At 35.2% G+C, this 12,930-nt stretch overlaps 1 protein-coding gene and 1 pseudogene across 1 annotated transcript in view; both read left to right on the forward strand.

Annotated features, from left to right (window-relative positions):
- UNC79 (unc-79 homolog, NALCN channel complex subunit) overlaps window positions 1-12,930 on the forward strand; it is a 203,516-nt gene that overhangs the window by 49,880 nt on the left and 140,706 nt on the right. The window contains 2 exon segments of the mRNA XM_034643061.1: window positions 7,943-8,007; window positions 12,364-12,452. Of these exon segments, the coding sequence (XP_034498952.1) occupies window positions 7,943-8,007; window positions 12,364-12,452 (154 nt within the window).
- Window positions 11,316-11,429, forward strand: LOC117796258 (annotated as a pseudogene).

Below are 12,930 nucleotides of genomic sequence, written 5' to 3' on the forward strand. Positions count from 1 at the left end.
CATGACCTTGTCAAGTTACTTGAGCATTCTGTGCTGGATCTGTGACGTTTGAGGATACAACCATGGACTTAACTCTGGAAGCATGTCAGCAGCTTGATTTTGCTTAGAGGACTGTTTTGGGGATGTGATGGTAGAAAAAGATAGGAAACTCACATCAGTGGGATGCCCTGTTTCCATGTCAGATGTGCTCTTCAAATTGGAGCCAGGAGAAGAGCTGTGGATGGTGGTAGAAGGAACACCACCTCTAGGCTGGTCTAGGAGATGACTGGGGAATTGGTAATCAAATAGGAATACACCAAGAATATAAGAAGAGACTTCTGAATCAAGCAAACTGCATCTATGATAAAATACATATTAAGCAGAAAGGCTATGGATATGAAGCTTTTGCAAACATATTTCATCTGCAAACATATTTTATCCCATCAAGACAAAAACTCCATGAGCATGTCTTAGGTGGAAGGTGTTTAAAAGATAACTTAGATTTCCTTAATTTAGAAGAAAGAAACTTCATGAACTTAATGGAGATGAAAAGTCATTCAGTTATAATTAATTTCAAATAAAACATGACAAAATTCATACACATAAGAAAACCTATGAATGTGGGAACGTGTTTAGTCAGAAGTCATATCTGAATGGACACCAGAATGTCCATCCTGGAGAGAACCTTATGGATGTAATGAGTGTGAGGAAGTCTTTACTGATCAATCATCTTTTACTAGACACATGAGATCTCATACAGGTGAGAGAAACTATATGAATGCAAATTCTGCCAGAAAGCCTTTAGTAGAAAAATGTACCTCATTATACACCAGAGAATTCAAACTAAAGAGAAACTTTTTGAAAGTGGAAATGCCTTCAGTAGTAGTTCTTATCTTAATCAGTATGAGAAAAGTGCACACTGGTAATAAGCCCTATAACTGTAATTAATGTGGGAAGCTATCCAGTCTGTGGTAAGTTGTTACAGCAGCCCTGACAGACTAAGACATCATTATTCCATATAAACTTCAAATCATCAAAATTACTTTGGCAAGAAGAATTCTGAAATATTTTTCTCTTCTGAACTTGTGTCAGTTAGGATTCCTTTGTTTTGGAAATGACACTACATTAAAACTGATTTAACAAAAAAAATTTATTAGTACATATCATGGGAAAGTCCATTATAGCTACTTAAAAGGAAGGGAAAGAGATAATTTGACATCTTGCAAAAAGACTCAATATTGACTCTTCTGATCCATGAACATGGCATATCTAACCATTTATTTAGGCCTTTTTAATTTTCTCTCAGCGATGTTTGCTAGTTTTCAGTGTATAGGACTTACAGATATTTTGTTAAAGGTATTCGTAAATACTTTATGGGCTTGGATGCTATTGTAAGCAGTATTTACAAATTTAATATTCTACTTGTTTATTGCCATTACATAAAAATGTAATTGATTTTTGTATTTTAACTTTATATCCAGTGACCTTGCTAAACTCACTTACTAGTTTTTGTAGCTTATTTGTAAGTTTCTTAAGATTTTCTGTGTACATGATTATACTCTCTTGCAAATAAATATAATTAAAAATTTTCTTCTTCCTTCCTAATTTGTTTGTCTTCCTAATTTGCTTGCGTGCTGCCTTTCCTCCCTCCTGCCCTTTCTCTCTCTATTCTTGCCTTCTTTCCCACCTATCCTCCTCCTTTCTCTCTTTCTTTTTTCTCATTGCTCTGGCTCGTATCTCCAGTTCAGTGTTGAATAGAAGTGCTACAAGTGAGTATCTTTGTTTTCTCCCCCAGTTTCTAGGGGGCATGTATTCAGACTTTCAGCATTAAATCTGATGTTGGTTGAAGGCTTTCCACAGATACTTTTTATCTAAGTGAGGAAGTTCTACTGTATTCTTAGTTTGCTGAGAGTTTTTATCATGATTGAATGTCAATTTTAGTCAAATACATTTTCTTCTAATGAGATAATAACATGACTTCTTGCCTTTATTTTGTTGATATGGTTAATTTTGTTGATTTGCTTTGCATTGTGAATCCAGCCTTATATTACCTGGGATAAGTTCCATATTGCCAGTTATATTATGTGGCCAGACTCAATTTGCTAGTTTTTGTTAAGTTTTCTTGCTCCTACATTTACGAGGGACATTGATCTAGTTTTCTCTTATTATAATTGTCATCTGGTTTTGTTTACAAAGTAATGCTGACCTCATAAAATGAGTTGGGAAGAGTTTCCTCGGGTTCTATTTTCTGAGTTTTTGTAGAATTTGTAGTATTTATTCCTTAAATATTTAATAGAATTCACTGGTGAATCCATCTGGACTTGGGGTTTTCTCTGTAGGAAGGTTTCACATTATCAATTCAACTTAATGTTATGGGGCATTTAAGTTTTCTACTTTTTATTTAGTCATATTTGTAATTTTGTAATCTGTTTTTTGAGGAATAAACAATTTATGCATTTTGTCTAACTTGCCAAATTTATTGACATATCTGTAGGATCTGTGGTGATGCCCTATTTTTCATTCTTGATACTGAGAATTTGTTTTTTTCTCTATTTTTCATCAGGCTAGCTAGGTGGTTCCTCAGTTTTATTGAACTTTCCAAAGAACCAGCACTTGATTCTATGGTTTTCTCTGTTGGCTTCTTGTTTCCATTTGCATTGATTTCTGCTTCTATCTTTATAATTCCTTAACATTGATTTTAACTTGTTGTCTTTCTGTTGTATTAAGATAGAAGCATAAATTGTTAATTTTGGAACTTTTATATTATCTAATTTAAGAATTTAAAGTCATAGCATTTAGTTTCATCCCACAAATTTGATATGCTGTGATTTCATTGTATTTCAATACAGAATATTTTCTAATATTCCTTATGATTTTTCCTTTGATACATGGGTTGTTTAGAAGTCTGATTAAGTGCACAAATATTTTGTAGTTTTTAAGATATCTTTTTATTTATTTCTAGTTTAATTTCATTGTGGTCAGGAAATTTACTCTATGATTTCATTCCATTGGAATTTTTGAGCCTTATTTTATGGACTGGAATATTGTCTCAAGACTGAGAGAGGATTGTTGAAATTTACAACGCTAATTATGGACTTATTTCTCTTTCAATTCTGTCAGTTTTGCTTCATTTAATTAGAAACTCTATCATTAGATGCACATATATTTATGACCGTTGTGTCATTTTGATGAATTGACTCTTTTATTGTGAAATATTCTTCTCTATTACTGGTAATATTCTTTGTTCTGCAGTCTGCTTGTCTCATATTTATATAGACACTCCAGCTTTCTTTATAGCTTCTTGTATTAGTGTAGTGTAACTTTTTCTATCTGTTAACTCTTTTAAAAAATACTTATTTATTTGGGTAATCTCTACACCCAGTGTGGGGCTCAAGTTTACAACAAGAGTTGCAAGCTCTTCTGACTGAGCCAGCCCAGGCACCCCTCTGTTTACTTTTAACTTATCATCTTTATATTTCAAGTGTGTTTCACACAGGCAACATATATTTGGGTAATGTTTTTTGAAATAGTTAAATCCTTTTTTACAATCTTTGCCTTGTAGACTATTTGCATGCCGTGTAATTATTGTTTAGGCCATTTACATTTAATGTAATTGTAGATATGGTTGAGCTTAAGTCTATCATCTTACACTTGTTTTCTATTTGTCCCATCTATTCTTTGTTCCTTTTCTTTTTACTATCTTGTCTTCTTTTTCATTAATTGTTTTTAGTATTCCATTTATCTCTGTATTGAATTATTAGCTATACCATTTTTAAGAAGAATTGCTCTAGGGTTTACAATATGTACCTTTAACTTCACAGTCTACCTTCAAATAATATTATACTAGCTTACACGTGATATAAGAACCCTGTGTACTTCCATTTTCTCCCTCCCATCCTTTTTTTGTTCTTGTTATCAAATATTGACTACTATGTATATTATTAGTCTCATAATACATGGCTGCTATTGTTTTAAACAGAAAATCATTTTTAATAATATGCAAATATAGGTAGAAAGTCTTTTGTGTTTATTCCCCATATTAGCCACGTGTAGAAGAACTCTTTATGCCTCTGTGGATGTCCTAGCTTCCATCTGGTATCATTTTCCTTCAGCCTTCCTTTAACATTTCTTGTTGTGGAGCTCAGCTGGCAATGAATTCTCTTATCTTGTGTTTGTCTTCAAATAGTCTTTATTTCATATTCATTTGAAGGATATTTTCACGGTACAGAATTCTAGGTTGACAGTTTTTTTCTTTCAGCCTATTAAAGATGTTGTTCCATTGTCTTCTGGCTTGCATTGTTTCTGACGAGAAATCAGCGATCATTCTTATCTTTGTTCCCCTGTAAGTAATGTGTCTTTTTTTTTTTTTCCTGGCTGCTTTTAAGATTTTCTCTTCATCATGGTTTTTCATCAGTTTGATTATAATGAGTTTTGGTGTGATTTTCTTTGCTTTTATTTTATTTATTTATTGAGCTTCTTGGATCTGTGGACTTAGAGTTTTAAATCAAATTTGAAAATTTTTGTCATTGTTTTTTCGAATATCTCCTTCCTCCCGCTTTTGCTCCTTTTGTACTTTTAACCAGATGTGCTTTATAGTGCCTAATATTTTCCCACACCTCACTGAAGCTCTTTTTATTTTTCTTCCAGTACTTCAGTTTTGGTAGTTTCCACTGTTATGTCTTCTAATTCACTGATCTTTCCCTATGCATTGTCTAATATGCCATTAAGCACATTCAGTGAATTTTCCATGTCCTATATTATATTTTTAATTTTAGAAATTCCATTTGGTTCTTTTATTATATCTTTCATCTCTGTTGTCATTGTGTTCATGTTTTCCTTAGAATGTTTATAATAGCTGTTTTTAAGTCCTTGTTTGCTAATCACCTCTTCTCTATAATTTCTGGGCTTATTTCTATTGGTCGGTTTTTTTCCCCCTGATTATGGGTAACATTTTCCTCCTTTTCAAATATCGAATAATTTTTTACTGAATGCTGGTCTTCATGAGTATTACATTATCGAATATCTGGATTTTGTTGTCTTCCATTATAGTGTATCAAAGTTTGTTTTGGCTGTCAAGTTACTGGTGGATCACCTTGACCCTTTTAGGCTTGTTCTTATGCTTCGTTAGGGTGAGCCTGGAATAGCCTTTTCCCTAATGTTAGGTTAGCCCTACTGCTAAGCTACTCATCTTTCCTAGAGTCTGTATTGAATGTCTCAGGTTTTCACTGAGTTCCCTTCATTCTGGTTGGTTAGAACTTGAACATCTCTCAGACCTGTATGAGATGTAGGAATTATTCTGCTTACAGATCCTCCATAGTTGTTCTCTATGCAGCCTATGGAGTTTTGTCTTGCGCATGTTCTGCTTTTTGTAAAGCCAAAGACCTAAAAGGATTCTTACTCAGATTTCTGGAGCTCTTTCTTTACATAACTCCCTCTTCTTTGCTATACTACCCAGCCAATATAAGCCACCTTGCCTCTTTAAACTTGTTTTTGTCCTCTCAATTCAATGAAACCACCCTACTGTGCTTATCTTTCTCCTTCCATATCTAAGGTCTGAAAAGTGCTTCCAGGAAGAAAGCCAGGGTGATTGTGGGACTGACTTTACTGTTCCTCTTCTCTCAACGATCATTATCCTACAGTATGTAGTCCAATTTCTGAAAACAGTTATTTTGTATATATTTTCAGTTTTCTAGTTGTTTATGATGGGAGGGCAAGTTTAATACCAGTTACTCTGTTGTAGTTGGAAGCAGATTTCTTGTCTGCCATGTTTTTACGTTTTATTTTTTTGTTTGTTTTTATTTTCAAATGAAGGGAGCTCTATCATGACTATATTTCCCATATGGTAAGATACGTTGATTGATCCTGTATCAGAACCAATTGTAGTGATTTTCCCAATTAAAAATACCTGTTCTCTACCCTTAAAGATTTTGATTCAGCAGATTAAACACAAGTTTCAGGTATCATATTTTTGAAATCTTGAAAGTGATTTTTGATACACAAGAAAAGTGAAGAATCCCTCTTCTGGTAAGTTTAAATCTAGTGTGACTTTGGCAAACTAAATGAGGTATCCTACAATCTATCCTTAACTCAGTGACACTCTGTAAAAATGAAATAAAATATTAGAGGATTAGGACCTCCTAGATATCCCCATCAACAACATATAAAGCATTAATTTCTGGCAAAGCAGGAGTCTTTAGAGCCCTGATCAAGTGCTATGGCTGTTGTACGTTCTTATTTCCTTATGCCTTTGCCATAGCAGTTGTTATATATCTTGAATTACTTCTATCTATAAGTGTCAAGACTTCTTAATATTTATAAAGTGATCTGCAAATATTCTTATAATACAGGGATTCAGTAATGGCTAGCAGATCTCATATCATGTGCCAACTCTGTTTTATTAGTGGTAACTTTCTGGAGCTCTGTGTTGAGAAGGATTCTAAGGCCACTTCTGGACTCAGCAGGAAGGAATGCTCTTATGGATTAGTGATATCTGTCATGAGTTTGGGATTGGAGAAATGAGACACATGTCCTATGTATTTGCAACTCCTATATTGGTTAAAGGCAGTCTTTTTTTTTTTTCTTCTAGGTTTCTTTAATTACACAAGAAAACTTGTTGCTGCTCTCTATATTCATCTTGACTTTTCCACATGTAGGAAACATTTTATAGTTATGGAATGCCTGTAATTAAAATTATTTCTTCATTTATCCATTCTTTACTAATTTATTTACTCTTTAGTTCTCTCTAAAAATATAATCGATATGATACTGTGTTTTTAGAGTAGTGGTTTTTGGTCTGTACTTGTCTTCTTTTAAAATAAATTGACCCATTGTGTAGTTTTTAAAATCAATGGCTCTGTTGACCTTATTTTCCTCAGTTTCAAATCTGACACATAATCTTATATCTAGTCTAACCTATAGGCTAGAAGATTTGAAGTTGGAACATCCCTGGACAGAAAACTTTATATGGTCTGGAATATTAATAATAAATATTTTTGAATTATAATTGGACATAAGTAAGCATATCCTCTCATCTGAAAATTCTTGTATATTAGGCCAATCATAGTCCTATAAAATTAGAATTTGGCAATTTAGAAAAATTTCCTACTTTCAAACATGTAATTTTATTGCATTTTTAAATGATGGAGTATTGTTAGACAAGTGCTATGGACTACTGAATCATCTAGATGAGGATAATTACTTGTTGTGAGTTTCATTCTGATCTATCCCAGATCACTTGGTCTTATCCTCATTCTATATGCATATTGTGTTAAGGAGTGGGTATTAGCAAACTAGCAAATATTAGTCTGTGGTGTGAGAAAGAGATATATTTCATTTGGGCAAGAAATTCATCTTTCCAGTCCCCACATTTGATGAGAATGGGGTGGGACATGGAATAGTGGAGGTTTCCTTACCATTTGTTTCAGTTATTGTCAGTTTGAAATACTTCCTGGTGCCAGAAATCTAGGATGTTCATATTAGTATATACTACAATGAAAAGAGCAGTGTTGAGAACCGAGAGATAGAGGTTCTAGTCTCAGCTTGTCAGTTACTAACTCTGTGACCATTGTGGGCTACTTACCTTTTTAACTTTCACTTACTCATATATGAAATGAGATTAATAATCTGCTATACCTATTCTACAGTTGTTGGCAGGATGAAGTAAAACCATAGGTGTGAAAATCTTGGAGAACTTACTAATAGTATATCATTGCGAGGTACTATTATGGTACTGTGTATGCCACCTTATACTAGCTTGTCTCTGCCCGTGGGAAAATAGATGGGGTTGTGATATCTTTGTTCAATTTTTAAATCTGTCATAGATTTAAAAAATGATTATCTTAGGAAGCCTTCTGATGATGGTTCTACTTAGAAGGAAGAAGCCTAGTGTAATATCTGCTACGCTTTTACTAAGGCACTAATAAGTTCAATGAGGAGTATTCATCAGCTATGTTTTGCTTTACAGCTTGGAATCCCATCCACTGCCAGCACATTGAATGCCACAACGCAATTAACAAGCCAGCTGTGAAGGTACTGTTTTATTAGACCAGGTTCCATATTGTATTGTCAGTGGTCAGATTATCAGGAGCAAATTGCCATATGTAATGGAGTAGACTGCATCCTTCTCTGTAAAGCAGAGGCCTGCGCTCTGTAGTAAACTCAAGCGCCTCCATGTTCAATATGACTGTACTTTGGTGAATTGGTTCAGGACAGAGCAATGAATAGTGGTGACTGAAGGTTTGGCTATGAGTTCTTGGTCAAGTGCTGTGTAGCAATGAGTAATTATCAGAATAGTCCTGGTGAAACACAAAATCCTTATTTGGCTTCTATCTGAGTTAATAAATCAGGGAAATGTACTTTGCCCCTGTTTCACTCATTTCAAATTATGAGTGTTTAGTGTATGACTGTGAGTTCAAGAGTCCTATGACCAGAATAGATAAAATTGTTAAGTCTTGGCTCAGATCACAGATATGACTTAGTCAAGATGACTGAGAGGTAGTTGGGCAGCAAACACATGGAAAAGTATGTTGGAGATAAGGGAACAGTGGTTTAGAGAGGCCAAGACAATTTCCTAAGCCAGAACCAGGTACTTTGACTCTCAGCCTTATTCTTTTTCTNAAGGGAACAGTGGTTTAGAGAGGCCAAGACAATTTCCTAAGCCAGAACCAGGTACTTTGACTCTCAGCCTTATTCTTTTTCTACCACCACAAATTTCCCTGTCTTGTTATAACCCTGAATCTTTGAACTTGAACGTTAAGAAAAAATAATCCCAACTTGTAACAAAATTGCTTATGGTATATTTGTTGGATACAATACTTGGCTGGAGAGACCAGTGTCTGGATTTGCAAGGATTAATTTTTATATGATGAAGAGTGGGAGTTACATCAAGTCATCAGAGTTCACAGATACTTTTTAGAACCTAGTGTCCTAGGAGTTTGCCTCCCTTCTTCTACAGACAAGAAGACTGTAAGGATTACCAAATAATAGAAACATAATATCATTTTATAGAAACAGTAGAAGAGGTAAAATGAGATATAAGAAATGTAAATATAAATGGAACCAAAAAGAAATACAAATGGACCCCAGAATATGTTTCATATACCAGAAATGTCAGAGGAGTGCCAATAATAACATTGTCATCCAGATGTATCTTACTAGTAGAGGACATTCTTGTATTATTATGCTTCATCTCTGCTTTTGATAAAGGCAGATTGAATGAATTTATGTTGAGAAAGAGAAAGAGAAGGTAACCCACCAGTGGAGACACAGTCTCACCCATTCAGCTATGAACACCCCTCCTCTGAACTTCCACAGACATTTGGGATTCAAAGGTGCTTTGGTGTGAGGACATTTTGAGTTAAACACATGTTGTGTTCATATGGTATCCATGGAATTCAGCTTAATTCTTCAGGTGGTGAGAATAGCGCAGCTCTCTTACTTACTTTAGTTTCTTTATCTGTCCTTTCCTCTTCCTGCTTATGTTACAATGCCCACTTTTGGTTCACTCAGACATCAACTGAAAAGAGGTACTTTTTCTCTGATTTTTCCACTTATTTTTTTCTCTAATCTTATGTCAGACTGCATTCTCAGGAGTCCTCTGGCTTCATGATTAGTAATGATTTTCGGTTTTCCACCCCCAGAAGTCATCACAAATTAGATTTTCTCCCTCTTTTCTAGGCAAACAGCTTAGTCCACCTCTCTGGCTGGGCTTTGCTTTGCTTATAGGCTCTTCCCTGTAGCCAGTCCTGCAGAGGCCAAACCATTCTACTTTCTGTCCCATTTTTAGGTGAGGTGAAATTCACACAACATAAATGTAACCATTTTAAAGTGAATGATTCAGTGGCATTTAGCATATTCACAATGCTGTGCAACCACCACCTCTGTCTTTATCAACATCCCCCCAAATTTTATTTTCTGAACTCCAGCATTCCTAAAGAGTTTTCTTTTGTATTTTTACTCTGCTTCCCTGGAAAGGTAACATTCTTCTTAGTGCTTCCAGTGCTGGGGCTGTTTTTGCAGGACAACAGATCTGGCTCAGTATTGTTTTTTCATTGCAATATGAGCACTACCCAAACCCAGGTAGGTATGACCATGTGACATGTAGGTGGAGAGTATCCAACATCCAGATACTCACAGAATAATGTTAAGTGAAAGGGAAGTCATCCTTTATAGTATGATGTCAATTTAATTTAAAAATCACATATATGTATATTTATATGCATATTCATGCTCATCAGAATGCTATTAGTGGTTGCACTGAGATGGCAGTTTAATGACTTATTTAAATTTTCTTCTTTTCTTCATTTTCCTAAGCCTCTACATTGGGCATACATTTTCCTAAGCCTCTACATTTATAAATGGAAAATAACTATTTTTTAATGCAGCAGTTATGAACATAATTAATATAGATGTAAACTGACCTGTTCAGAGTAAACAGAATTGACCGTACTGTCCACAAATGTGATGGGTCATGTGAACTAATTCATTTAACATGTCAGAGGTCCCCTAGCTAATCTGTAATGCTTATAGTTCCGGCATTGTAAGAGTTTTTCCCTTTGAGTGGAATATCAATAACTTATTAGAAATGAAAGTGAATTAACTATATTGAAGAACAGGTCTACATCGAGTGCATGGGATAGACTCAGGGAAAATGGATTTATCCTCACAAAAAGCGTACTGTCTCCATATATGTGAACTTTACCTCTAGGCAGTAATGATTTGCCAAATAGAAAAGTATTACCTATTTTTGTGGCAATGCACTGCAAAAACGTACTTTTTTAGGCAAGAGCCAAGAGCTGTGACAGGATTCAACATGAAAAGATGTTGGAACTTAAGAGTTCATTATATCACACTCTGCTTTTGGTTTTACTTGGTTCTGTTTGCAGATCAATTTGTGAAATACTTTAGAGCCCAGATAATTATCTAACACAGGAGTCAGCAAACTATGGCCCGCAGCCAAATCTGGCCTGCTGACTGTTTTGCAAATAAAGTTTTATTGGAACACAGCTGTGCTCATTTGTTTACGTACTGTCTATGACTGCTTTCATGCTACAAAGCAGAGTTGAGTAGTTTTGACAGAGAACGTATCGTCGGGTCCACAAAGCCTGAACTATTTATTTTCTGGTCATTTGCAGAAAGTTTGCTAGGCCCTCATTTAACACACCAAATAGTATTAGTTATTCATTGCATCAAAGGAACCATGAAACTTACCGAAGGAAAATTTTCACACTGGAACTTTAGCATTAGGGAATAAATAATTTACAGATTTTGATGGTATAACGACTGAAATTTAGGAATTCCCACTCTTGTTTCCCCCATCTCTGAAACTCTTCAGGGTTGTCCTCGCTTCAGCAGGACATATACTAAAATTGGAATGATACAGAGAAGGTCTGTTACAGAAGGGCCCCTGCACAAGAATGACATGTGAAACTCTTCAGGCTGTTTGGGTTATAAGTGTGGTTCATTTTTCCTCTCTAATCAGTAAAAACAACTAGAGAAAAGGCAGAGTGGAGTTCCAGAAGAATCTCTGTCCTAGGCATGTTAACTGCACAATCAGCTATAGTGTGGCTATTTCTTGAAGGATGGGAACAGAATTCAGAATGACTTTGGTAACTCATAGTAATTTAACCTGATGCAACATACAAGATTCAGCTAGTTGTGTTCACTTGGATTTAAACATCCAGATATTTGATATATCCTGATGATCGAAGCAAAGCAAACACTTTTCATCTCTGTGCTTCGGCTCATGAAAACTCAGCAATAAATAATCCAAAACTGAACAGGGCACAGCAAGGTTAAATGAACGGCAGGTCATGTGTGGAAGGAAAAACACCTGAAAATGTGACATTGGATGATTGATACAGATCCTAGATTCCAGAGTAAGAAAAGCGATCGCTCAGTGTTAGATTTCACGTGAAGTTTTTTGAACTGAGGTTTCTTTTAAGAAGCAAAATTCTCAACTGCCAGAATTTTGGTAGCAGTTATGATTTTTAGAATTTTAATACGTTTTCCTCTTCCTAAAGAGATTGCTGTGTTTATCACTTTCAAGCAGGAATGAATGTACGAGGTACATAGGGGCAATTTGAGCCACCATTGAACAAAATATTTTCTCTTCTTTCGAATGAAGGTGGATTTGTTGATACTATTTGTTTATTTAATTGCAGATAACAGGAGAAATGAAAAACCACAGTAGGCACATTTAAATCTCCAGTGTGGACACATTAGCCAGTGCAGGAAAAGCAGCTATAGGTTAAGTGGGTTTTACTAAAAATATTTATTCCACTTTGCTTCTGAAAATCTGTCACAATCAAAATCTTTGTGCTCACGATACGGGGGATGTGATAAACCGGACAGGAGAGTTCATTCTGCCTTTTTCATGTGTTTCAGATGTGTATAGACCCTTCCCTGTCGGTAGCTCTGGGGGATAAACCACCCCCATTGTATCTCTGTGAAGAGTGCAGCCAGAGGATTGCAGGGTAGGTATATGGGTACTCGAAGAAAAGGAAATAGGGCAACAAGAGAAGATAAGAACAATCAGTTGGACTCAAATTGATCACATTACTCACATTTCCCACTAGCCTTTTTGGTTTTGAAAGGTTACTTTGTCAGTTATTTGACATAAAGCAAACTTTCATTTGAAAGATTTCAGCCTTGAAAAGTTGCCGTATTTCTCCCCATGTGATAAGAGAAAGCAATTCCATGTAATAAGACCGCTCCAGTTTTAAAGCGACCCTGTTAAAAAAGGCCACAGAGAAAAATAAAACCATGGCTTTCAAACATGACGTAGAGTTCAAATGGGTTCTCTCTGCTTGTTAGTTTCACAGAATCACCCTCAGCGTTGTACAAATCCTGCTGTACTTTGGTTTGCTTAATTAGCATCTGGAAAGTATCATTTAAAGATAACTGAATACGATGAAATGCCTATAATTTATAATTTAGCTGAAATGCATTAGA

This window comes from Ailuropoda melanoleuca, chromosome 14 (genome assembly GCF_002007445.2).
Source record: "Ailuropoda melanoleuca isolate Jingjing chromosome 14, ASM200744v2, whole genome shotgun sequence".
NCBI lineage: Eukaryota > Metazoa > Chordata > Mammalia > Carnivora > Ursidae > Ailuropoda > Ailuropoda melanoleuca.